This window comes from Nelumbo lutea, chromosome 5 (assembly GCF_056320005.1).
Source record: "Nelumbo lutea isolate HS-2025 chromosome 5, American lotus-T2T, whole genome shotgun sequence".
NCBI lineage: Eukaryota > Viridiplantae > Streptophyta > Magnoliopsida > Proteales > Nelumbonaceae > Nelumbo > Nelumbo lutea.
Window position 1 is genome coordinate 27096453 of NC_142688.1, and position 27360 is coordinate 27123812.

General features: G+C 36.5%; 1 protein-coding gene across 1 annotated transcript; it reads right to left on the bottom strand.

The window, feature by feature from the left end:
- Nucleotides 1-6873: 6873 nt before the first annotated feature.
- Nucleotides 6874-9127, bottom strand: LOC148851227 (cytochrome P450 84A1-like). The gene is made up of 2 exons (XM_088943198.1): nt 7969-9127; nt 6874-7839 (listed from the first exon to the last, which is right to left on the bottom strand). Exons 1-2 carry the CDS (start codon nt 8875-8877, stop codon nt 7216-7218), a joined length of 1533 nt encoding a protein of 510 aa, XP_088799324.1. The 5' UTR covers nt 8878-9127; the 3' UTR covers nt 6874-7215.
- Nucleotides 9128-27360: the final 18233 nt, after the last annotated feature.

Sequence of the window (27360 nt, forward strand, 5' to 3'; positions counted from 1 at the left end):
GAGCAAATGAATATGGTGGCAATATTAACATGTTTCTAAAATTGGAGGGAAAAAAAAGAAACAAAAAGGAAAAGAAAATAGGGAGTAATAAATTTTGATTTTGAGGCCTGGGAAGAAATGAAACTGGAGAATTCTTTAATGGTGAAGCTAGAGGCTTTCATGCAATTTGAGGCCATGGGTGTTTTACCTTGTTCTCTTGCGTGGGTTGGGCTGGTAGGTTTCCTTGACTGATTGTCCTGCATGATTGAGGGTTGATGCTGGATTTTTTCTTTTGTTGTTGTTCGATCTTTTTCTTCTATAGCTTATCAGGTGCTGTTTTGCCTTTTGGTTATGTTGGGGGAAGTGGGTGGTGAGTTGGGTTTTTTGTACTCCTCGCATTATTAACTTCTTGCTCCTAACAAACTTCGCATGAATTATCTTAGATCAATTATTCAGTCAACAGTCACAAAGTATGAGATTTGAAGGGCAAGATAATTATCAAAAAAAAAAAAATTGACTGACAATAATTTAACCATGGAATGTATATGCTGTACTGCTACTCTTTATTGCCCATATGCATACCCTCTAGCAATAGAGTTTAGATTCAACTTGTCATTTTGGTGGGAAAGTTGAAGCTGCTTGGGATTGCCGTCAAGATAGGCAATTTTGCATGTATCCATGGTAAGGTTCTTTAATCTATAATATTACGCAACAGACCTCCCTCGGTCAATGCCATATGAAAGAGAAAAATACCCTCATAAGCACAAGTGTAAGACAAACTAATAAACAGGAAAAGCGTGGAAGTAAATCATCATTTCTACTCCAGGGAGTGGGTTTAGCTTTCTTCATCTCCTAGGTCGTATCAGTTCTCCGTAGTTTCTCATCCTCCGATAACGCATCAGGAGGCAAGCCATAGCTGTCTAAAACCACTGTAGGTACCAATTAGCAAGAAACGAGCTTTTTTACCTTGTTCTGTTGCTCTTGCTCACTGTAGCAAACTAGCAGCATCAGAACATTTGAACAGGTTTTTAAAATCGACCCGGAGAACCAACCGGTCAGGGGTCTGGTTCCCGGGTTGAATGGTCTGATTGTTCGAATCGAAAGGTTGGCCCGTTTTGACAAAAAACAAAGTTTAAAAAATAAAAAATGGCCAAAACCATTAAAATGTTCAAACGGTTTGATCGGTTCAATCGCCTGGGTCAGTGGTTTAAAACAGAATCAAATTTCATTCTCACTTTCTTTTTTTTTTTTTAATTTGGATTCGACTATAATATAAAAAAGATATAATATCTAAAAACTTCTGATCAGTCAAGTAAAATTATAAAATTGATAACCAATCAAGTATTATTTATCAAAATTCATAAGTGAGTTTTGATATATGTATTTATATCGATACATATGCTTTTCTACATATTTACTAAAAGCAGCTTAATGAAAAATATACAGTACTGTTTTCTTGAGAGAAGACGTTAAACGCAAGTGCAACTATTAATACTAATTGGGACTAATCGAAAACTAGTTGGTGGATAGGTACGAGACATTGCCATGTCTAATAAATCTTTTCACGTAATAAGCAACAAATACAACGTCAACAAAACCATTTGTGTTAGGTTAATTCGGGGCTCTCAATTTCCAACGTCAACTGCACTCCATCTCAGAAAACTGCAATTACAGCCGCTCTTTGTCCTGCCCATGGATTTGGTATTGATTCAGGTAATATAAATTCAGAGCCCGGATCACCTGTGAAGCAAAATTTTTTACATCTCCAATCTCATGGTGATATGTGTGACGTGATATCATGTTGGTAGAGGGTTGGAACGTATTTTGTTGACAAAAGATCTCAAACTCAATTCTTAAATAGTACATACAAACTAGAAACCCATGATATACACAAAAGAAAAACCTCCAATACTTGCTGAATGACAGCAGAAGTTAGAGCCTTCATTCAAGGCTTGCTGAATGAGAGCAGAAGATTTCAAATTGGGTTCTGTTAGGCTATGTTTGGTTTGAAAGAAAAGTAACAAGATTTGCTTACCTTTTTTCCTTCAAACCAAACATAACCTTACAGTCCAATAGTGATTTTCCTTAAGAATCATTTTAAAGAGAACTATTCTGACATAGCATAGTGAGGTCAGGATTCATACTCTCTACTTATATGGAGTAAATGGGCTAGTTGGCGTTTTAAAAATTTAGAATGAAATGGAACCACTTTTTCCTCTAGGTGAGGTCGGCAGTAGTCCAACTCAAATGGGCCACCTGTGATATTATAAAACAAATAATAAAAAATATAAAATATAAAATACAGAAATTACTGAATTTTTGGGAAAAATTGAGCATGCATCTGAATTTTTGAGAATTATTGTTATTAATTACGAAAATGTATAAAATACAAAAATAAAGAGAGAATAAGGCCATTTTTGGTTCACTGCTCTGAACCTCATCCTCTTAATTCTTGCTCATTTTAGGTAAGAATAGGGAATAATGGATAACATTAGAGTGTTTAGTTACAAAATTAATACCAACGGCCACATTCTTTTTAAAATGAAAAATCAGCCCCAAAGCACAAAAATTGACTGGCCTACAACGTGAAAAATAATCATGCCCCATCTTGCTCATTTCATTCTTTGAGGAAACTCTACCTATAAGACTGTTGTCATATATGCTTACTTTTACGAAAGTACTTTTACAAAAGTATTTTTATAAAAACAATTTTATAAAACTACTTTTACATGAAAGCACTTTTATGATAGCACTTTTATGAAAGTACTTTTATAAAAACACTTTTATGAAAGTACTTTTACAAAACATCTATGCCAATTGGTAAACATTGACTATTGGAGACATAGGCTGGCAGTTTGCCAATACGGACACTTTTTTTTGAAGAATGAAATTGAGTAACATGGGACACTTGTTAGTCTGAAAAGAAATCATTTTTAGGAAAAAAAGTGTTTGGCTCATAGCAATATTTTCTCATTCTGCCTATTTTTATTTATTATTTTTCATTTTAGAATTTCATCTTGGATAAAAATGAGAAAGAATGAGAATTGAACCAAACATGACCTAAATGTCTAACTTGTGAACCACTGACTAGGTCAAACAATTAAGCACTTTAATTTGCCAAATCAGCAGGTCGTTGAGAGAGTCACCATCTTTTGTGTGTGTGTGAGTGTTTTTTTTTTTTTCAATTAAATAGCTAAGGCATTAAACAGACGGAAAAACCTGGCCAGCTGATGGGGTTGATTGGTCTAGCCAGTTGGGGACTTAGGTCTAATCTAACTTTCAGTCAAAGCTTGAGTTTGCCAACCCAACATAACTTGGCGAGGCTTGGGCTTGGTCACTTGGTCAGGCAGGATGTGTATGTGTTGGCTGGGTTTCAAAGGCTTTTAATGCTTATAGTGCATGTATATAATTGAAAAAGAATGCATATGTATAAATAACATGCATACAAATTGGAGTTTAGCTTTATGGAATGCCACCTTAGGCTCAGTTTGGAAGGAATACAGTGCAACATATTTGTATTTGTACTCCTTCCAAACCGAGCCTTAGTGATCAAATGTAATATCAAGGCCACCCAATATCCCTTCATAACAAAAGAGCTTGTTGTTTAATTTATTTTAGGGGATATGCAAGCAAAACTAGAAAAATTAAACTATCTAAGTATGTGATAACTTATTCAGGGCTTACCTCCACTTGGAAAAGTGGGTTATGAATAAAGTTTGGATAATAATGGTGGGTGAAATAACTATGCAGGGTTTAATGATCATAAAAATCATTTTATATTGTCTTTGGAGGGCATTATGACCATTTTCAAATTTTATTAGCTTGAAAGAGTATTGGTGGGATTTTATTTTATTTTATCTTTTGGTATTATATAGGGGAATTGTGGATGTGACAGAGTAGGGTGCACATAAAGCCCACTGACTGGTTGTACCATGATTAAGAGCCCTTGGCCAGTTAATTTGGTTATACCCCTAAAATTGAAAGTCATAAAAAATCAATGGTAACCAATGATCAAGGTTCCACACCAGTATTAAATAAATGGGGCCCATGAATTTATTATTGGCGTGAAACCTCATCACTGGTTCCACAGCCCGCTGAAGGGCTAAAGCATTCAGCTAATCCAAATTCAACAAAAGTATCTACCCAATTGGTCCAATTAAAAAACTAGTGAACTGGCTTGGTCTTGATTTTAGAAAATTGTCTGATTTTTTGAATTTGTTAAACACCAATACAAACTTCTAGGGGTCATAACTTTGCATTTGGATATCCGATTGGGGTGATCATTTTTTATTTTGGGTAACTTTCAACATTTACACATTCTCAAGGCACTTGCCTCATTATTTTTTTTTTCAGAAAATGCCTTTTTTGACCTTAAGACAAATCATAATTGTTATTATAAAAAAATGAAACTAAAATAAAAAATATATGTTATAGTATAATTATATATTTTCAACATATGTATATGCCCAACCTTGGTTGAACTTTTGACCTGTGAATCTCTCCCTTATTTGATTTGATGCCTGGTTCAATTCTTTGAACATTGATATTTTATTTGCAAAGAAAATGGATTGGTCGAAGGTGGCCTCTTGAACAAAATAACCCGCCTCTAGTAAATTGTCTCAAAAGTCATTGTAAAAAGTGCCTTGTTAATATTTTTTACTTTAAGGGTATAGCTCAAGCTAGTCCAAATTATTTTACACTGTTTCACGCTTGGGTCTTTGGGCTGGGCTCAAAGGCCCTGGTGGTGGTGGGTTGTCTTTCAAGATTGTAAGTTTTGTTTTGTAAATAGGTTATATAATGGAATGTGGCGCATTGTGCTGCAAAGAGAGATGGAATGAGATGCAGTTAATGGCTACGCTAAGGGCTGCTTAACCAATAAAGTTCCTCATGAGTCATGCAAGTGAAATGAAACAATTGAGTGATTGTGGGGAATATACGCTTATAATCATAATTAGTTTGGGAGGGCTTCAGGTTTGATTGAGCTGCTTCAAAAAAACTAGCAAAATTAACTTCACTAGAAGGTTGATTTCTTAACTCAACCTTAACCTTATTGGGCTTTGTTTGTTTTTCACCAAATGGGCACTTGGATGGCTGTCGTGAAATGAGGCGTTATCATTGGTTAATTAATTGGACTCGCTTCAGTTTCCCCGGATTGGTTGGCTGGTCAGGTCTTCTTCAGGCTGACTTGTTTTTGGGGCTCAGCTGACTTGTTTTTGGGTCACACCAAATCAAGTTGATATATAAAAAAATTAATCACCAAAGTTAAAGTACAAAAATTACCAAAATTATCTAAATTACTTCACTTTTTTTAAGTTAATAAATTACCAAAATTAACAAAACCAATAAATTAATAATTTCATAAAATTACCAAAATTATTCATTCATAAATTAGAAAAATAATAATATTTGGTTAATCTTTAATTTACCAAAATAAATCAAAATTAATTTAGTGAAATTAATTTTTGGGAATATAACAAAACTTAACAAAGTTGACAAAATTAATTTATCAAAATTCATTATGAAAATTGCCAAAAATAATTTACATAAATTAATTGTCTCTAAATGAATTTTCTAAAGTCATTAAGTTAATAAAATTGTTGGTTGATAATTGCGAAAATTAATTAGTAGTTTTTAGTAAATTATTAATTTACCAAAATTAAGCAAAACGAATTTCCTTGAATCAATTTTCGGTAATTCTTTACAAGTGTTATTGATTTACCAAAGTTCCCAAAATAAATTCCTAATCTATCAAAATTAATTACGAAATCTACCAAAATAATTTATCAAAATTAATTTTCAAATTACTAAAATTACCAAAAATTATTTTTCATTATCTTAGGAGAAGCTAGCAACACGTGGGATAGTTGAGAAGTGTAATCTAATTATCCTCTTTAAGAGATGTGATGTAAAGTTTTCTTGAAAGGAAATGGAAGGGGTGTGAGATTTTAGGAGAAAAAGGTGGGATATGATTTTGTAATTAATATGAGAGAGAAAATAGTGGGAAAAATTTTAGGAGTAAAGAGGTTTTAAACTTCCTCTGATATTGGAAGGCTTGTAGTCGTTGAATTCCCAATTTAGTAGAACTAAAAAATTTAGAAAATCAGAAAGGGGCTTTTGGGGTGAATTTTGAAGTAAAGAAAGAAATGGCCACGTATATATAAAATAGAGATTTTTAATGCACTACTGCGATGTAGCAAATCTGATTTCTCTTTTTATTTGTTTTTGAATCCTGAAAGCATTACAACAAACGGGGGATAGTGCACCCCCGGCTAAATAAATAGAGGAAAAAAGAAGAGGGAAGGTAAGATAAGTTAAAAGATACAAACACCGAAATAACAATATGGGCTTCATGAGCAATTCAATCTACGGCCTGGTTCATTTCTCTGTAGACATGTGTATATGTTCATGGGTGAAGCTCGGGTTTCACTTTGTTGAAATTCTAATGGCCTAGCATGAAGCCCGAGCCCGAACCTGAACCCAAGACAGTGTAACCGTCACCAAGTCTACACATCCACACATTGTTATTACTATTAGACGCGGAATGTTGGTATCCGTTAAAATAGAGTTTGGATTTCCTACTCACAAGAACTCTGTCCACATCAATTATAGTTATACATGTAGCACATCTCGTTCTCTGATTAATATTATGAAGGGGGAGATATTCCCAATTTACAAGGGGTAGTATAGTATGAGTAGGCGTGAAGAGAATTATCGTAGGCAGGAAATCCGGAATCGACAAAACATATCCTCAAGTCAAGCCGCATGAATGTGTTTACTGTTTAGTTGATGAAAAATATAGAATAAAATCTATGATGCCGGAAAATATGATACCTTAATATTGGTTGTAAGTTTTTCTGGTTACAGTAAAAAATAACAGATATACCAAAAGAAAAATCGAACCCAATGTTGAGTAAAAGTTATTAATAATATTTATGAAATTACTAAAAAACCATTCCAATTTTCGGTTTCGTTGTTATTTTCTGGGAAACCAAACAGAATCACAGAACAAAAATGTTTATGTTTCTCTCTCTCTCTCTCTCTTTCGATACACAAACAATATTATATTATACATGAAAGACAATTCAATTCGAGTTTTCTTTTTCCTGTGATTGTCTGTTTCTCCACCAAAAAAGGAAAAACACAGAGGCAAGGAAATTATTTCACTAAAATAGTCATATGAGGACAGAATAGAAGATGAATGATTGGTTCTTGGTTCTTGGAACCAGATCTCATATCTCAGAAGAGGGGACACTGCAAGCAAGGAGTCGGTATGGCAACTAGTCGTTCAGCTCTGGGAACGGTGAGCCCGAAGACATCGTTCATGTCGAGCTCGCTGGGTTTCATCCCATCTGGTAGTTCCCACGTAAAGCAATGAAGCAGATGAGCCACGGCCAACTCCAAAGTGTAGAGCCCCAGTTGCATACCAGGGCAGGAACGCCGACCTGATCCAAATGGTATGAACTCAAAGTTGCTTCCTCTGAAATCCGGTGCTCCCTCCTTCAGAAACCTTGATGGTTTAAACGTTTCCGGTTCGTCCCAGGCTGCCGGGTCTCGGTTGATCGCCCAAGAGTTAATCACCACCCGCGCTTGCTTCGGGATGAAGTAGCCACCGACTTCTGCGTCCTCCGCAGTCTCGTGGAGGAGGAGTGGGATGGGCGGGTGGAGTCGGAGTGTCTCTTTTACTACACACCTAAGGAAGGTTAGCTTCTCAAGATCTGAATCCTGAACTCTTCGATCCAGACCCACCACGTCCACGAGTTCCTGTTGTACTCGCTTCAGGTCATCTGGACTTCTCATCATCTCCGCCATGGCCCACTCGATTGCCGACGCGACAGTCTCGGTGCCACCAAACATCACATCCTATCATAATTTTTGATAAAATCAGTGACATAATCGATAATGAGGAGAAGAAACAGTAAAATATATAAATCTGGTCTGGTGGTGGGTCATTAATCGTTTTCCTTCTTTTTCAAGTTTCAGTTCACATACCATGATTATTGCCTTGATGTTAACTCTGCTCAGTTGTAAGTTGCCTGATTCATCTTTTTCGTCATCTTCTTCGTCATAAAAGGCAAGCAGATCATCTACCATATCATTATCTTCTTCCGTCTCATTGGCTCTCTTGTTCTTCCGCTTTGCCAAGTGAGCGTCGATGATTTTGTCGATGAAAGCGTCCAAGGACCGTCGGGCTCCATAGAGTCTCTTGTTGAAACCCTGCAGGTCGAGTCCGCCAAGCCAAGGAATGAAATCGCCCAGGTTGAAAGCTCCGAAGAGCTTCGAGAATTCCTGCAATATGGCGATGAACTTCTCCTGGTCTTGACGTATGTCCGACCCGAAAGCAGCTCGGTAGGTTATGTTCATGGTGAGTGAGAATACCAACTCACCCAGGTTGACTGGGGAACCGGCTTTTCCTGCTACTGATCGAATAATAGAATCAACCTCTTCGCGCACAGACGTCCATGACTCGGCCCGCTTGCGGCTAAACACCTTCATGGCACAGATCTTACGCATCTGACGCCAGAAGGGACCGTAGTGAGCGAAGGCCATGTCCGACCGGTCGTATGTTAAGTAACTAATGGCGATATTGGCCGGCCGGTTGGAGAAGATGTTGTCTTGTACTTGAAGAACCTGACGAGCCATCTCTGGGGTGGACACCACCACCATGTGTAAGAAGCCAAGCCGGAGATGAATGAGCCCTCCATATTCTTTAGCAAGCTTGGCAAGCCCTCGATGAGTCAGTTGGTCTATTATATTCATGTTCCCGATCACCGGCAACCCTTTTGGCCCAGGAGGGTACGGTTTCCGTTGAAACCGAACAAACACACCCAGCAAAAACAGTAGTGGTGGAACCGCATAGAACAATATCATGTACAAAGGGTGCAGAGCTGCAGACTCCATAAATTCTTCTTTAATTTCCCTCTCCACCTTCTTCTCTTATTCTATCCCACTAATTTATAGGTATCTCTGAAACGTCGCACCTCGCACACTTGCCAACACTGCAACACAACGCAATAATATATCACTCAGACTCGCTTTATGGGACGACGAGGGATGGCTTGGAGACCCTTCTATACTAGTTGAAGCCTTGAAGGACAACATCTCCATTAATGTTTTTGATGATATTTCTAACCCCCGAAAAAAAATGGTTGGATGACATTTGTTGGGGAGACGTGTTTTTATTTTTTTATTATTAATGTTCCTTTTAGTAACTGATCTTACAAATAAAATGGTTGCAAACATGTCAAGACACAGAAAAGGATAATGATGTATAACCAAAACAGCTTAAAGGCCTCCGATGTTCACACTGTAACTGATCAAATTTTTATATAGGATTGATTAATATCTTTTGTGAGCCCTATGGACTTTTACATAGTAGGTCTAGATCACTACCCATATAATCAAACAAGGAAAAAGGGCTACACACAATCAGATAGCGCAGTAGTCATGATACCCAAAGGATATATAAAATTACCTAGCATAGGTGACCTAATACATTAGTCAACTACGTGTTGGGGGAAACGGTTCACCGATGCATGAATGTTAAATTTTTCAATAAATGCATTTTATACATAGGTGGGTCCCGATTTAGAAGGCATGCCTGATTTTTCAATAAACACCTGAATCAAACATTCAAATATATGGGTGTTTGTTGAAACGCCTATATAGATCCGATGTGGCACCATTTTTTTGAAAAATGACCACGGTTCCAAACATCCCCAAAGTTAATTTAATCCCTTGATTCTCCATGGTGGATCTAGTCCAAGCTATTTCCAAGATTGCCATCGAATGCACTTATGTGGCAGCCTAAGCTTCGGGTATATTAATGGAGGTTGTGTCAACTGGTTCTGCTTGGGCTAGGAGGGTTTCCCCAAATTGATCTCTTGCTATAATTCCTATGACACACTCACCATTCTAATTTCTAGATGCAACAAATTAAGGGTCTGTTTGGCGCATGGTCTTCCGACTGTTTACAAGTCGGAAAGACAAAAAATCGGTCTATTTCTGTTTGGCACACAAAAGATCTAATTGCCAAAAGATGGGACACCGAAAAGATGCGAGAAGCCTATCTTGGGCTAATTTCGAGAAGCTCCAAATGAAGCTTCTCGCATCTTTCGCATTTTAATTTGCGCGGAAAGACCCAAAACGACACACGGAAAGATGCACGTCCGCCAAACGGTCTTCGGGCTGCCCAGATCTTATGTCAAAATCTCAATGCATCTTTTGACTGTCAAAGGTACAAGAAGATCTTCTCAAAATAACTTGCCAAATGGGACCTAAGTTAATTTTATTAATTTTTTTCCCACTTGTTTGGGTTTTTTCAATTTAATGTTCTTCCTGATTTTGTATTTATGTTGGTTCGAGTTGAGTTCTTTGATCAACATCATATACTCCATAAGCATTTCTATCAAAAATTAATAATGATAAAGGTGCATATCAATCCAATGTATCCATGGCAGGTCCACCATAGATAGTGCCGTTAAGGTTCAAAGTATTAGAAACACCAAGTGTATTGAAAAGACAATTTTAAGAGACATATTGGGATACGCTTTGGATATGTATGTGTATCGTAGAAAAACTAAGATACGTATATATATACTTGAAAGCACTATAAATACTTTAATAAATCATAAAATTAATATACACCTCAATGAGGTGTATATTCATTAAATTAATATATTTTAATGGTTTTATGAAGAAATATATTGTAGTTAATTATAATTTCATTAAAAATTATAATTCTTAAGTTTTAGTGTTTTATGGGATGGAAAAAACCCAACCCTCCTATCCATCCATAAAACATGCATTGATACAACTTCTAAGTGAAATTATAATTAATAATTATTTATTATTTATTTTCAAAATTTATATAAAATAAATAAACATTATATAATATATTCAAAAAATAGTTGTTTAAGAAGAAATTTCAATTGCTTTGTGGATATGATAGATTATCCATAGAATTACAATATATTCAATCATTGTGATCAAGTGATAAAATATAATTAATTAATTATTTATTTTTAATTCTAAAAATAAAAAATAATTATTAAAGAAGAAATTTCAATTGGTCTATGGATATGATAGATCATCCATAGAATTATGATATATTCAATTATTGTGATCAAATGATAAAATATTATTAATTATTATTTATATTTCAATTCTAAAAATATAAAAAAAATATTAAAGAAGAAATTTCAATTGCTCTATAGATATGATAGATAAATCCATAGATTTAAAACATATTTAGTCTTTATAGGCAAAGAAAAAAATACATTTTTTAAATTTTTTGTTAATTCATATTTTCCCCAAATCTCTTCATGAAATTTCCATAAATCTATTGATAGCACAAGAAAAATTGTGATTTTGAATATAAGAAATGTAGATCAACATAAATTTATACATCCTAGAAAAAAAGAAATCACAAGATATTATAAAAATTGATAAAAATGTACTTATTTTTCCATATTTTTTCAAAATTTGAAAAATCTTCAAAAAAAAAAATTAACGGTTCACACTTGTTTCTTGCAAATCTAGTACTCTAGGAATGAGGTTTGGAGTTTTAGAGTCATTTAGGGGTGAAAGAAGGCTTATTTAAGGGAAAAGAAGCTTGATTTCTCCCTTTATTTTTTTTTTCAATTTTTTATTGTATTTTTTTCGTTGATACGCTACCGATTCGTCCCGATACACCCCCAATACGCCCATGATATGGGTTTGATATGCATGAAAAAAGACAACGCCCGATTTTCATGTGTATCCTATATCAGTTTTTCAAATATACGATACGATATGCCTCATATTGAGCGTATAGTATCGAAATTTTAAACCTTGAATGCCATGACTTGACTTGGGAATCTTCAATAAGGTAAACTTGGAGCTCAAAGGGAATCTGCGGCTTCCTCTCCCTCCATTCCTGCCTTCATGAAGGTTTTTGGCTGAAAAGCCATTGCCATGTGTTTAAAATAGGCATAAGATTAGGTACAAGGCTGATACGGCTATTGGGATTGAACACAATACCAATCCATTGGGTTCCCTATCTGATGGATTGTAAGCATCAGCCACAATAACCTTTATTTTTATTTTTCACTTAGGCTTTTATTCTAATGATATGTAATGGTAAATATGTGTGGATTACTTTTTTTATGAGAGAGAGAAAAGGTTAACTTTCATTAAAAGAACAAAGGATGTATCGGAAGAGATGTACAAAACTCCAGATAAACCAAAACCTAAAACCGGAAAAAGGAAACCTCCAACCTCTAAGGACAGAGGCCAAACTTTCTATTCTTGAAGAAGAAGATGATTAATAATGTGTTTTATTTTTACGAATAATTTTAAAAATTTTAAAAATCTTAAATCACACATAAAATTATGTAATATACATAACTTACGGTCCATTAACAACAGGTAATTAGATTATCGTGTTTCAAAAATTCAAGTATTAAATTGTCAAATTTTAAAATTCAAAAACCAAATTATCATTCGAACCAAAGTACATACTTATCCGGAAATTTCCCAATAACTAAAGCTGAATCGGCTCTTCAGACTTCAGCAAAGGCGGTGTAGTCGTGTCGTTGTTCGTTATAATAATTGTCAAATTTTAAAATTCAAAAACCAAATTATCATTCGAGCCAAAATACATACTTATCCGGAAATTTCCCAATAACTAAAGCTGAATCGGCTCTTCAGACTTCACAATCACAGTCAGTCCATAAATGACTGGTCTGCACGTATACAAACAATTCCAAATAATACGTACGCGTATTAACCAAACAGCTCGGCAATGAAGAAATTCATGCTAAAATCGAATCTCTTTCATTAACATGAGCTGAGCTGCTTCGTCACATACACCAGCTGGGCTCCTTGCTTTCTCTGTTTAAACTTTTAAGCTGGCATGTGACTATGTGAGAGATGTAAAGATGTCGGTCCAAATCTAAGATGAGCGCTTGGCCAAAGTTGTCGATCCCCTCCTCGAATACTTGCTGCTTTAATTTCAGTAATGTTGGCTGTTTTGTTCGCATCATACCATTTCGAATAATCGGCTTGATGATCAAGGAGATTATGGAATCATGATCGTTTTTCAAAAAAATAGTGTTACACTAGATCTATATATATATTTCAACAAATATTTATGTATCTCAAAAATCGAGACCCATCAATGCATGAAACGTTAAATTTGACATTTCATACATCCGGTCTCGCTTATATATATAAAGATAAAATAATAGAAGAAACCTACACGATAACGCTGGTATGCTTCGCTGTCTGGTTGGAATGTTTTTGCGTTGTTGGGTCTTCTTCCAAAGTTTCAATCCCCTTTCCGGAGTTTTGGGTAATCCATCATAGTTTGTCGAGCTTACGACCATTCCAATTAAAAGAGATTGGATCCAACGGTGCCAGCACTAGTTTTGGTCTTGGAGCTAGCCGATCGAGTTCCATTTAATTAAGCAACAGAACTACTGAATGGACTGGATGGTTCATGTGCATCAATTGGTCCAACTAAGCGAAATCGTTTTCTTGTCTGAGTTAATCAAATTTGATAAACAAAGACCACGCCTGTACTCTTGAATTAAAACAGAACACCTTTCTCCTCTTGTTATTCTTTTAAGTTGAAACGTGATCATCAAGAAGAGTTTCTAATAGTGATAGAACACCTTACCACCTTCTTTTATCCATGTTTAGCTCCCATCTTTGTCTTTTATTGAATGATTTATAACTAAGTCCCCATGGTTATTAGTAGATCAGTCTCATCTGTGTCATTGATTTGTCAGATTCCAACTTTCATCATCAGCATCATTATTATTAGGTGTCTGACATTTGATGCGACAAAACACATTCACAAATTGCATTGTCATGATCAAGGGGTAAGACAAGTCGATCAGTTGGGATGAATCTCTATCAATACATATTCTTGTGTGTAATCCACTGAACTGTATCTTATAGTAAAGTACAACTTAATAAAGGATTATCATACACAATATATGATATGATAGTCATACTTTGAGAACAATACATCAACACCCAGATAATACTTTGTGATCACATCTCAAAACTCACCTTACATGCAATTAATTAATTTCCAGCACCAGCAGCATTTCTTATATATTACATTTACCGTAGATTTTTTTTTTTTCCTCTTAAAAGCCTCATTATCTAATTAAGGTTTTGGTTTGAAGGAAAAAGTAGGAAAGGGGAAGGGAAGCCTTTACAACCCTTGTATTGGTTTCTTTACCTTCCCCTTTCTTTCCCAAACTTTTCCTTCAAACCAAATATAACCTAAATGTTGGTTCCAAGGCCTCATTTGTTTTTCAAGAAATAGGGGGTAGTAAGTCGGTAGGTCCCATAGAAAAGAATTAAAATCACATTCATTTTTCGGTATTAGTAGGTCCCACAGAAAAGAACAATTCCTAGAAGTTCATTTACTTGGGGAAGTAATACTCTTATTTACCCATGGCTGCCAAAAATCGATAATACTTGATGTGACAATATTGCCCTTTGATTGATGTCACATTTTTAGATAAATCAATCATTATATACTTTTTGACTTAAAAAATAAAATAACACCGATAAGTACTTTTATCCGGATAAATATTTTTTAAGAAATATTTACCTAAATAAGTGTATGCATTTACTGATACAGGAATAAAACAGTAAATGTAGGGAAGCGCCCCTTGAAATATCAAGATTATTATCCAAGACAAAATCCCAAAAACTCCATGCTTTTCGCCTGGGCCATGTGATCATGGCTCATTTTTTTGGGAACTAGGAGAATGATAACTTTTAGGTTATGTTTGGTTTGAAGGAAAACGTAGGAAAAACCTTTTCCTACTTTTTCCTTTAAACCAAACACAACCTTAATGCATTACCATTTGGTCACATTTTTTGGGAACTACATGTGGAGAAAGAGTGAGAGAGTGGTTGTTTGCAGTTGGGAGGCTATATTAGATGTATCAACCTAACGTTTCCAGTTCCATTAGATGTCTAAACCTAACTATGCTGCAGATTGGATGACTAACAAAGGACTAGAAAGATGTGATTTGTTTTCTTCTATGTGATCCCCTAGGATATTAATTATTTAATTCTCCTTGACGCAGCTGGTAGGAGCCTTCCTCGCTGGTAGGATGGGTTTTGGGATTCTACAACCCTTAAGAGTAGGGTATGGTATTAGGCTAAACCCTCCACAATCCACATATTGTTAGAAAGCATATGAACTTTATGTAATAGGTGTTGAGTTTAATAATATTTTGAATTTTATGTGAATGATAATTTATAGTTTATGTGTTTTCTATTTGTTTTAATAAAAAATTTAGAAATTCTGTTATTTATTTGTATTATTTTATTTATTTATTGCTTATATATATGACAAGAAATAATAGGAAATTAGATGCAAGTTCTAAAATCAACCCGCCCTTGCCCTTGAATGTGGGGAGGATAGGGTCGGGGAGGGTTTTGCACTTTCATGTGTGGGAAGGGTTTGTATTCTCAAAATCCAACCTGCTACGGGTTTTGGGCGTGAATATGAGTTGGGAGGTTGGAGGCGAGTAAGGTCTAGAATTTACAAAACCCTCTCCGAACCCGCCCTGTTGCCATCCCTACTGCTCTAGCTTTTTCTTCTATCTCTCGCATGTATCGGGACAAAAAAAAAACAGCCTAAGATAGATGATCATGTAATTGGGTCTGTTTTGTTAATTTTCGATTTACACACTTATAAAGCGAAAAGAACCCAACTATTTGGGGGTTGCATTTTTTATGAACCAAAACTGACCAATATCATTTAGAAACCAATCAAATCAAATTGTGGGCCGGTTTGATTCACTTCATGAACAATCCTAATTTTTTAAGTTATCCGCTTCAACTTCAATCCAGCTTAACCAACTTAACTGAATCTTCAACTAACCATGAATAGAATATACATCAATAAACACGCTTCTTGAATATTTCTCTGCCTTTAAGGCTATGTTTGGTTTGAAGGAAAAGGTAGGGAAAGGAAGGAAAAGATAGGGGAACCTATACAAACCTTGGTTTGAAGGCTATGTATAGATTTTCCTATCTTTCCCTTCTTTTCCCTACCTTTTCCTTCAAACCTAATATAGCCTAAAAAGGTGAGAACTCGATGAAGGCAAAGTCTATGAGGCATTATCTTATAAAAAGCATGCAAACATTTGAATAAATTAAATGGATATTGTGGGAATGATGGCTATCTGGGTAGGTTTGACCGAATTGATTTGATACCATTGCTGTTTTTACATCAATCATTTTGAGTTAATCAATATAATTTGTCATACAACTATTATTTAAGGCTATTTATAATTAAAATAGACATATTTTAAAAATGCATGTGCGAGAAGTTATTGCTAAAAACATTAAATTAGTGTTTATTGCCCCATGGGGTGAAGTATAACCATTTTAACTGATTCGGCTGTGTTTGGAAGCGATGTAAATTAAGGTTGATCTAAATATTTATGTCGGTTCGGTTTTGTCGATGTTTGAAAAGAGTGTAAATCAAGATCGATGTAAAACTCCATTCCGGATCGACTTTGCTGGTGTTTGGATGGAGTGGAGTTTTACGTTGTAAATTAATGAAAAACTTCATCTAAAGTAAAATTTTACATTGATTATTGATGTAAATACTACATCGATAAAATCGATATAAAACTCTATGCTTTTGTTGTTACATTGGAAGGAGTCCAAATACAAATATATACAGTGTAAATGCATACAAAATGCAAGGTTTTGCACTCTACATATTTGTATTTGTACTAGTTTCAAACTGAGCCTCAACAATTAATTTTTACAGTTCAAATCTCATAGATGTAGTTTTACATCAAAGATGTTTTACATCGATTCCAAATGCAGCCGAAGCAACTCTCACATATAATATGACAAACTGACAAGACATTTCAGGGAGAAAAGTAAAAAAGTAGTGTTTAAATCACCAAATCATCCTACTCAACGATTTCCAAATTCATCTCTTTTTTGAGAAATGTTCTCATGCGAATTTCGGAAGCATGGCACCATTAAAATGGCTATGGATCCCATCCTATGTGTATAATTACAAAATATTGATGTGTTCATTCTCGATTGATTGGGTGCCATTGTGCCAAATTCATTATACACGGCTCAGAATCTACTGTTCATCAATATCAATACTGTGTAATACTGTGTATAGACAAGGGTATGCCACACCCCAATTTATCATCCAAAGTATTTTTTTGTGAATGGTCTATACTTGGTGTGGGAAGGTTTTCTTTTTCCAAATTGTTCTAATTACTCTCGTTTTATTTAATCTTTTAATAATTTTTAATTTTTATTTTATTTTTTATATTTTATCAATAAAATAATAATTTTTAATGTTAATTCTAGCACAAGTCTGACGGTTCTCGTTCTCCACTCTTTTTTTGTTATTTAAATATTAACTTTTTTAATACTTTTATCAAGAAAATAATATTTAAAATATTATTATTTTTTATTTTCAAAGCAATATTTTTAATTATTTAAAAAGTGTAATTGTTGCCTACATATTAATTTATTGATGCTTTTTTTCAATTTATTTACTATATAAAATAAAAAAATTAGACATTTATAATTGATTGTATAGATTTCCCATAAAATGTATATGAGATAAATGGAATAAAAATGTGTGGTGTGGACTACCTACAAAATATTACCGTGGGTGTGAATTGATCCGATCCATACAATCTATCCACTGTTCAAAACAGTTGTGGACTATGATGTGGTGTGGATTGGTCCTTGCCATAGAGTGCGGTGTGGACCAATCCACACTCACCAATTTCTCATCCACAATACAAAACACCCCCTAAGAAAAACATTTAAAGTTGAGATCTCAGCTTTGAATATTACATTGAATGGTAATGTTTTCAATCCATTGTTAATCTAGATGTTCACACCATTCAAATCGTTACTTGCCCATCTACTCCTAATTTTAAGCTTGATTTTCATAAAACTTGGGATTTTACAAAAAGAAAAAAAAAAAGAAAAAAAAAAACGTCTTTAATGTAAACCAATGACAAAAGTAAATAAACAGTATAATGTAAACCAATGACAAAACAAAACGTCAAAGTTGACATTTTTAATGTGATTAAAATCTTGTTGATAAGTAGATATTATGAAATGTGAAAAGTAAATAAACAGTATTGTTGCTGACAATACAATTAATGTAAAATCTGATGGGATTTTTACTTGCTATGTAATGGGCTTGATATGATTGATGCATTTATTTTTGATTTCCCACCCACACCAACTAAATAGATGGTGTTTCCACCTGGCCAACCCATTAGCTTCAATTCCAACGGAGAGGTGTCACCACAAATAGTGTAAGTAGAATTGTGATGGATAGAAATTCCAAACTCTTTTCAATGCTTTGCTTGCCCAACCGCCATGAACTGACATATATAAATCTGACTATGTGTCGATAAGTTGCTTGTTCAAATGCTCTTACGTCTTAGCATCATTGAAAATGCCGCTCCTCCAATGTGAACTCACCCAGGGTCCAGGGGCAACATTTTGGGCCTTGTGATTACGTGGTGAAGGAAAACAAATAGGACAGACTGATGGGCCGGGCACCCATTAAGTTAATTGTTATACGCAATGGATATTTTGGGGTCGGGAGTTTTGTGGCGGAAGGAATTTAATGGACTAAATTGTTGTTATTATACTTGGAGAATGAAGAATCAATCAGAAAGGTCCAATGGGACATTCATGACTCATGAGAAAGCAGGAACACGAAAGTCACCAAATGTTGTATAGCCAACGTGATAATGTTCACAACAGTCAAGAAACCCATTTTCTCTTTTGGTGATGAAACGATGGTTACCAAAATCAAGTCAAGCTTTAGACTGGAAATTAAATTCAAATGGCTTTTAAACTTATGACCTTTTCTACCATCAATGTTTGCGACGTGTTTTTATACAAAAGGAGACGCCCAATTTTCTAATTAGGGTGCCTTTTGGTTCATGGTAACAGGGGTATTGAATCTGAATTCGAATTGAAATGGTCCAATCTGATTTCAACTGTTTGGTTTTATGAAAAAGGAATTCTATTCCCATTTTTTTGTGGAATGGCATTCCCTTACTTAAGAAATCAACATTCCCTCCCAATTTCAATTCTGGTTCCAATTCTGACTGAACTAAACAGACCCTTAGTCTTTTGCTTACTTATTTTGCCAAAAAAAAAACGATTTATAATAGAAAGAAGTTACTATTGTCCAAAATAACTAGAAATTCCAGAATATAAACATTGCAGATATTTCTAACATCAAATATAATTCTTCTTCTGCAATAGAAAGCAGTACCAGTGGCCCTTAATAAAAGATCTTGATCTATGAAAGGAATAAATGAATAAATTTCTTAGAATAAATAATTTGCAAAGATTTCTGTATTGAACAGGAGAATCTGGATTTCCTTCTCACAGAATTGGTTCTCACAGCCATTTGACAATACATGTAGCCATGCATTGGGAATATTTCCTCATGAATAAAAAATACAAATACAAAGATGTTACCAATCTGCGGTGGTGTGTGAGGTAGATGTGAGGATCAATTCTGTAAGGAGGAAATTAAGAATTTATAGTTTAGGGTTTAAATTTTAAATGCGAAAATCAAGAAGTGGTCAGACACTTTCATCCAACCATGGGTTACCGGGTTTGAGCTTATTGCAGATTTCAAGTATAAATGAGAAATGAACTGCCATAGATCTCTAGTTTTGCGAGAATTGGTTAATATAGTAATGCTCTACCTAAACATGGATAAACAAGTCGATAAGAGCATGGAGGAGATCCATTCAAGCCCTATTGCAAAAGTGCATATGGGTGGCCAACTCTTATTTTGGGCTTTAATTCACTTCTACCATGGGTTAACGAAAGCATTCGACCGTCTCTTGGTTTTGCTATCTAAACCCTAACCTCTAAATCTTTAAACCCTTAAATTTAAGAGGATGTTATTTTTTTGGATTTTGAGAATGAGGAAAGTTGGTCAATGAGATTGTGAGGATCAAGGAAAGTTTATTTTTCTTTCAAATAGGTAAATAACTTTATCACCTGAGAAAAAGTTGTCAACACTTGAATAAGAGAAAAACGTCCCTTTTAATAATGGATTTTTATGGATAAAACGGTCATTATCTTATTTACTTAAAAAAATGAATAAATACATTATCTAGATAAAAGGGACATTTGCGCGAATAAATACATTTACACGGATAAAAAACTTACCGAAAAACGAACGGTGCTTGAATGTAAAATATGTTTGATTGGATGCATGTCCTCCCAATGAGCCAATGTTTTTCAGGGTTAGTTAAGTGAAGGGGTGCTCACCAACATATATGATTTTGGTTCTCAAGACAGAAACAACTGCCTGATTCTGCGGATGTGTCAGTTTGTGAACTTAAAAAGTTAGGATAAGCCCATGATTCGTCGTTAGAATTTGCTGGATTTTGGCAGAACCACTATAGTACTGTTGTTTCTGGGCTTGGCTGCTTGGATTGAGTCGAAATCAATGCACTGACCCAGTGGGCCACTTCCCGGCCTAAGTCAACAAACTATTCCAAAAAAACTGGACCCATCGGCAAATTCAGCAATGTGAGTAATGGAGTGAGTGGAGATAAAACACCCTGACCTTCCTTAATCTATACCATTAAGCTCTTTTTAACTTACCACGTGTTTATTGGATGAAACTTTTAAATTTGATGGTTGAAGATTTAAAAATAAATAAATATTCAAAAATTTTTCTTTGCAGCATTTTGTTTTGAAGGGAATATAAAAATATAAAGAAAATATAGATAGAAGTTATATAATAAGAGCGGATGTAGAAGAAACCTAGTTAATATGTAATGATGCCCAATCCGGAAGCTTTTAGTTGGAAGGTTGCCTAGACATGTTCATGTGGCGATTTGAATCAAACTGCAAAATATGGATCAGAGAGACCGGTGTGGATGACCTAGTGAGGTCATTTCGATGTTTAAGTTAGTAGTTTTGTTGTGGTTGCAAGATAAAGTTTAAGTGCTAGAGAGCTTGTATGCAAGTAATCGCGCGTACATGGGCCCTAGAGGGGTTGTTGCTCTTATATAGTTGAACTGCCATGGGTCTCACAAAAAGACTGTTTCGGGATCTTCGACTTGAGTAGATGAGATCCGTTTCCGCTTTAGTCGAAGAGTAACGTATCAGTCAATGAAGTCTATTGTTACCACCTAATCCGAGCAGAGAGAGGATAAGAACTGCCATTACGCGGCGTGATCCCATGAGGTTCAGAGTCCGCTGGGAAGCTTCTGGAGTCGATTACGTGTTACTTCGGTTCTTGGGCCCCAAACTGGCTTATGTGTCAATGTGCCTTTATGTCGAGGTGGTTTTGTACCGAGGTGACTAAACACCCGAACTCTGAAACTACTGACTAGGCTCCTCTTATTGAGTTGTTATCCTTTAGACAGATCACGTCCACATGACATCTACTTACTAAGTTGTGTTAAATTATCCTTCATCATAACATAAATAAAACACAAATGTTTTTAAAGTCTTCTGAAATTTTGGAAAAAGAAAATCAGTTATTTCGACTGGGTGGACCAACGAAATGCCAAAATGGAAAGAAATCAAAAGCTCTGATCATTACAAGTCGATGTATACAATGAATTGGACTCCACATTGACAACACTCGAGTGATTCAACAAGAAAAATATGCTTGAAAAAGGGGGAGGGGGATCAAGTGAGACCTTTTCGATGTCAAACCAAGCCAGGTTGGAAACTTCTGCCTAACCCAAACTTTAAACTATTTAGCCAATCCACCAACGGATTAGGATGCAAGCTTTCCTTCAAATTACTTGGAAGAAAGAATTCATGAGCAATCCTTGCGTAGTGAATCTCCCTCTTTATGTATATGTATGTATGTATAAAATTTTATAATAAAGTGAGTTGTGATATCAGGATGATCATCCCTCCCTTTTACGCCACTTTGTGTTGGTTAGTTCCTCCAAACTCAATAACAAACCCCAGACTCCCACTGACCACCATTATTTTGTGGGGCTCATTTCGGTCTTCCAAAGAATTTCCAAAACTATTCTCATCATATGTTATATAACCAACCAATCCATCTGTTGCCCACCCAAAAAGTATTATGATGATGGTGGAGAGTAAAAACTGTTCCTTGATTCAACTCTTCAGCATTCCCCCCTTCCCCACCCCGCACTCAAAATAAAGTCTATTCCTATCCAACATTGAGTAACCCAGCAGAATAAGTGGATTAATGATCTCTTATAACCATATAATTCCACTTTTCTGTGTCCAAGGTTGAGACACAAACATTACAAGCCCAACCTATAAAATTCTAGGGCTTTTGCCAAATGTTAATGTAGATTTTGCATTTGAACCAGTCCTCCGTTCAAAGGGTTTTGATTCGAATTTCCTGGTTCAGCTATTCTTGTAATCATCTCATTAGCGTTAAGAGAGGGAAGTGATCAAACCCTTTGAGAATTCTTTGGTAGCTGAGAAGTGAATATGATGTACCATAACGCAAAACCCTTAGCCATGTTTTCCAAAATACTGTTGGTCGGTTTGGGCCATAAAGCCCAGAGAGTCCAAGACTAATTGTGAGGCCCACGTGCTAAAAAAAAATGAGGGTGAGTTTCACTTTCTTCCTAAAAGAGGAACACCCATATGGATTTTTCCACTGCTGAGTGCTGAACGGAAAGAGACAGTAGTCATTCCCACAACTGATCGAGTTCGGATTAAAATAAGCCTAGGAGGAAAGTTCCAGCAATAAAATATTCAGTTAAAGGAGATTCATTTGCACGCAATAAAGAAAGCATAACCCATTAGACATGAGGCTGTAAACAAATGTGATGCTTTAATTGCCACTCAAAGCTTACATTAGACTCTGACATCACCATGTAATCCTCTACTTTGAAATTTGGTTTGGAATACAAAGGATATAGGAGTCTCTAAGTTCTTTTCTCCACCTTCCAATAACAAAGAAAATTTTGTCCCAAAAAAACTTTGCTATGTCTGAAATGAGTCCATTTTGAAGAACTGGTATTTACTGTAAAAGACATCAATATAAGGCAGGGTACATGGATTGATGATATGGACTCTACGATTGAACACGTGGCTATTCCAGTGGGTCCCCTATCTGATGGACCGTTTGGATGCCTATATCGGTGGGTTTGTACAGGAAATTAAGCTTCCTACATGATGGGATTTGAAAACCTCTCGTCATTTCAACCAGGTTCATATTGTATGGGCTTTGAAGCCCACAGCTCATGTGTTAGAAATGCGGGCCTACTCTTTCTAAGCCCTTTCTTCATCGTTGAAGCTCAGTTGGTGGCTTTTGTCATTCTTAATTTCCTATGTTATTCAGCGAGACTGTGAGAGTGAGACACTGAGACTCCGTCGTGCAATCGTGATATCTTCCGTTCATTTATCCACAGATTAATAATTCTTCCAACTTGCCTTCCGGATTTAAAAAAGAAAAACGAAATAATGGATGTACCCAAACCAGCTTCTGGTCTAATACTAAATGGGTCTTAAAAACAGGTGGCCTACTTCGACAGTCTGTAGGAATCATTCAGCGGTTCCTGTTAACAATTGAGAAAATTGAAAATACAAGTATATACAAGTATAAATAATATAAAAACGTTAATTAATTAATCCTAGAAAAAATGAAATAAAAGAAGATATTACCAGAGAAAGATTTTGTAAATTAATGCACAACAGTCAACAGGAAGCTTATTATCCCAAATTCCCAATCAAATCCTGAAAAGAAAACATTTTTATGCAAACTCAATGGCATCAATTAACAGGACAATGTAAATTACAGATGGGGTGCTCTCTTTCGGCTAGAATTGATGGAACCTTAAGAAAATTGTGGCCTCAGCGAGGAACCTAGCTAGCTTCCTCCTTTTTCTTTCATTCTTCTTTTTCTCTTTCTCGTTCCTTTTGTGATTTTACCAAGATCCGTGATGGAATGGGTGCAATCTTGACAATGCAACGAGCAATCCCATCAATCAAAAAAATAAAAAGGTTGTAAATAAAATTGCCAATCATTTTAACCTAAGCGACGCAGCCTGAGGGTTGTCATCCTTTGCCAGACACTATCATGCCTCTTTCCCTGTTTTCTTTTCCTTTATTGTTTGAATTTGTTTTTTCTACTAGCTGTTGAGTGTTGAGCCCTTGGCCAATTGCCCCACAGAACTCGGTCATTCTCATTCGCTCCCTTGGCCCAGGTTGGCAAATTGTTTAATTCAGTAGGTCTACTCGATCGACTGAGAAACATACATCTGAATTTTCATGTCATCCTCCAATGAATCACGGAAAGGCCAGCGCAGCGGTCGAATCAACAGACAGATACTCCGGCGTTTTGAGCTTAATTAAGCAAAGGGCGGAGTGTCTGTTTTTGACTGGGGGGCTTCAAGATTGGCCGCAGCAGATGTGAGCACCGCGTCATGGACGAGTCGTGGTCCCACGGCTGGCGGGGATCAATGAAAGCTAGAGTAGCTGCTGAGGCTGAGATAAGTATGCGCGTGCAGAGTTAATTTCTTGACATCTACTGTATAATGTATAGTACTGCTACAAAAGATACCTCCAATTGTGTGCGTGCATTGGTGCTACTGGAGGAAAACCTGGCCTCCTCAACTGCAGGTGGGGACAATGTGCTTTCTAAGGCATCTCTCTCTCTCTCTCTCTCTCTCTCTCTCTCTCTCTCTCTCTCTGAAGATTTAATGGGGACAAAGCCTAGTTGGCAATTCAATTCAGATTCGAATACCAGATCTATAAGAGGGAGGGACTCGAATGTGTCAGCATACGTAGATGAAGATGGAGACTGCAAGACGTCTGTGTGCTCTCTTGTTTCTTTCCATTGTATTCAGCCCATATCAGCTCGATGGGTTGAGACCTGATGCAATGAAAGAGGGTGATGCTCGAGGGAAAGTGCTTGCTCCTCATGGAAACAATGGCATTTCTTCATTTAATATTCCACACAGAACCAATGGTTCTGTTGCTGAACGGAGTAACACGACTTCAAATAGTAAAGTTGCATTAAACAATTATAATAATGGCAATGGACGTGGAGGTGGAGGTGGTCAGGGAGGGGGAAGAGGAGGAGGAGGAGGTAGTGGTGGAGGAGGTGGTGGTGGAGGAGGTGGTGGTGGAGGAGGAGGAGGAGGAGGAGGTGGTGGTGGGGGGGGGGGTGGGGGTGGGGGTGAAAGAGGGGGAGGTGGCGGTGGAAGTAGTGGAGGTGGCGGTGGAGGGGGTGGAAGTGGTGGAGGTGGCGGTGGCGGGGGTGGAAGTAGTGGAGGTGGCGGTGGTGGGGGTGGAAGTAGTGGAGGTGGCGGTGGCGGGGGTGGAAGTCGTGGAGGCGGCGGTGGCGGGGGTGGAAGTGGTGGAGGTTATGGATGGGGATGGGGTAGTGGTGGAGGAGGAGGAGGTGGTGGTGGAGTGAGCTGGGGATGGGGAGCAGGTGGCGGGGGTGGGGGATGGTTTAGATGGGGATGCGGTGGAGCAACCAACCCAAATGGAGAAAGAGGCAGCAGAAGGAGCCAGAATCATAATTGGAGAAATCGCAAGAACGAGTTATATAAGATGGGAGAGTACGCACAATGCATGGGCAAAGGACGTTGTATGGGCATGAAACTCGACTGCCCTCTTCACTGTGGTGGACCCTGCTTTTACGACTGCGAATACATGTGCCGTGCACATTGCCGACGACCTTGAGCCTTCCACCACCACCGTCTCTCTCTCTCTCTCTCTGATCATCTTCCACCCTTATTGGCTTATTAGTTCAGAGGTCTGGTCAATTACACTTGCTGGTGTGAGTGCATGTTCCCGCGTCTGTTGGGTGTTTGCTGTGTCTGTTTGTTTGTTTGTTCACTTCTCAATTCTCATTAGATAAGACTGCTGATTCTATTGGGTATTTGGGGTTGGATGATTTTTCTTATTGCTTTTGTTTTGGGGACAGACTTTGAGTGATATTGTGAAGCACAAGTTAGTGTAGCTTTGCGTGCCTTCTTATCCAAACTACCCATGCATCTTGATGGCATGGTGAATGGATCGTCTTTGAGTAACTGTGCAATCTTCTCTTGTACTGAAAAGCGAAAACACTTCGATCTGCGTTTCAATTCATCAATATGCTTGCTCCATCTACATGCACCCAATAGATTTGATGCCAGAAGCCAGAAGCTAGCTGCTTCTCACTAATAAATATTCCGCTTCACATTTTACGTTCTTCTTATTACCACTCTTTCCCACTCGTTTCAGTCATTATTCATTCGCAACTGCGATTTTTCTCTTCACCACTCCATGGTGCATCATGCGTAACAGATGAATCATAATCCAACACCCAGATCAGAGAACAATTAATAGAAGAAATTACCCATTTCATACACCATGGGGAAAACGAAACGAAACAACCGATCATCAGCATGTGAGTTACGTTCAACAGCACATTTATCATCTTCCCTTCCTTTCTTTTCTCTTTAACAACAAAAAACAGCAAAAAAGCCAACAAGGTTAACCCTTCAAGTTCTTGTTTCCAGTTATTTTCAAAGCAAATTACTTCGATCTTTTCTTCCTTACCATGCATTTCTGAGTATGTAGTTCGGTCATTATACAATTCTAACTGCCTCAACCTTGATTGTGTTATCTAAACCTCTACTCGATCACAAGAATAGTCGGACTAGGGTAAAATTTGCCGATAAAAACCAGTTGTTCACACTCAAACATAATTAACAGCAACTCAATTAATGTTGACAAGTTAAGTCATAGACTGCATTAATCCGGGTTGTGCAGATATCACAGAGATTTAATTTAGTCGTAATTGACAGGTTTCCAAAAAAGTTCCTTGGTATGCTCGAGGAGGTAGGGCTGCAAGTAGGGCCAGTTTGTCGGGTTGAGTCCAACCCTATGTTCTAAACCCCCAACCCTAACCCTAACTCAATCCGAACTACCCAACCCGATGTCAACTTTGGGTTGGGTTGGGCCCAACCCAATTTTCTCATCCCTTAAAATCTAGTATAAAAATAAGTATTTATTTATCGTGAGTTATGACTTATGATAGATTTTTTCTCAAAAATATAAATTCATGAAATCAACAATAATGAAACACAAAATTATAGAAATAAAATCATTAATAACAACCCATAGGATCAATCAAATCATTTGAATCTATTAGATAGATCACACATAAAAATTACAAGGCAAAAGGAAAAGACAAGTAGTCAAATACATGTGAATAACTTAAAGAAAGGGGGCTATACAACTATCATGCATCTAAACAAATCAAGTTGGGTTGTGCAGAGGCGGCGGCAGGCAGCAGTGGACGACATTGTTGGTGAACAAATGGCAAGAAGAAGATGATGAACAATGTTTTTGCCTTTTATTGATATTATTTTT

Excerpts from the sequence above, each read along its gene's own strand:
- LOC148851227 (XM_088943198.1), bottom strand. The coding sequence starts at position 8,877 with ATGGAGTCTGCAGCTCTGCACCCTTTGTACATGATATTGTTCTATGCG. Across the intron at positions 7,840-7,968 it reads ACATCAAGGCAATAATCATG|GATGTGATGTTTGGTGGCAC; the intron begins GTATGTGAACTG and ends AAATTATGATAG.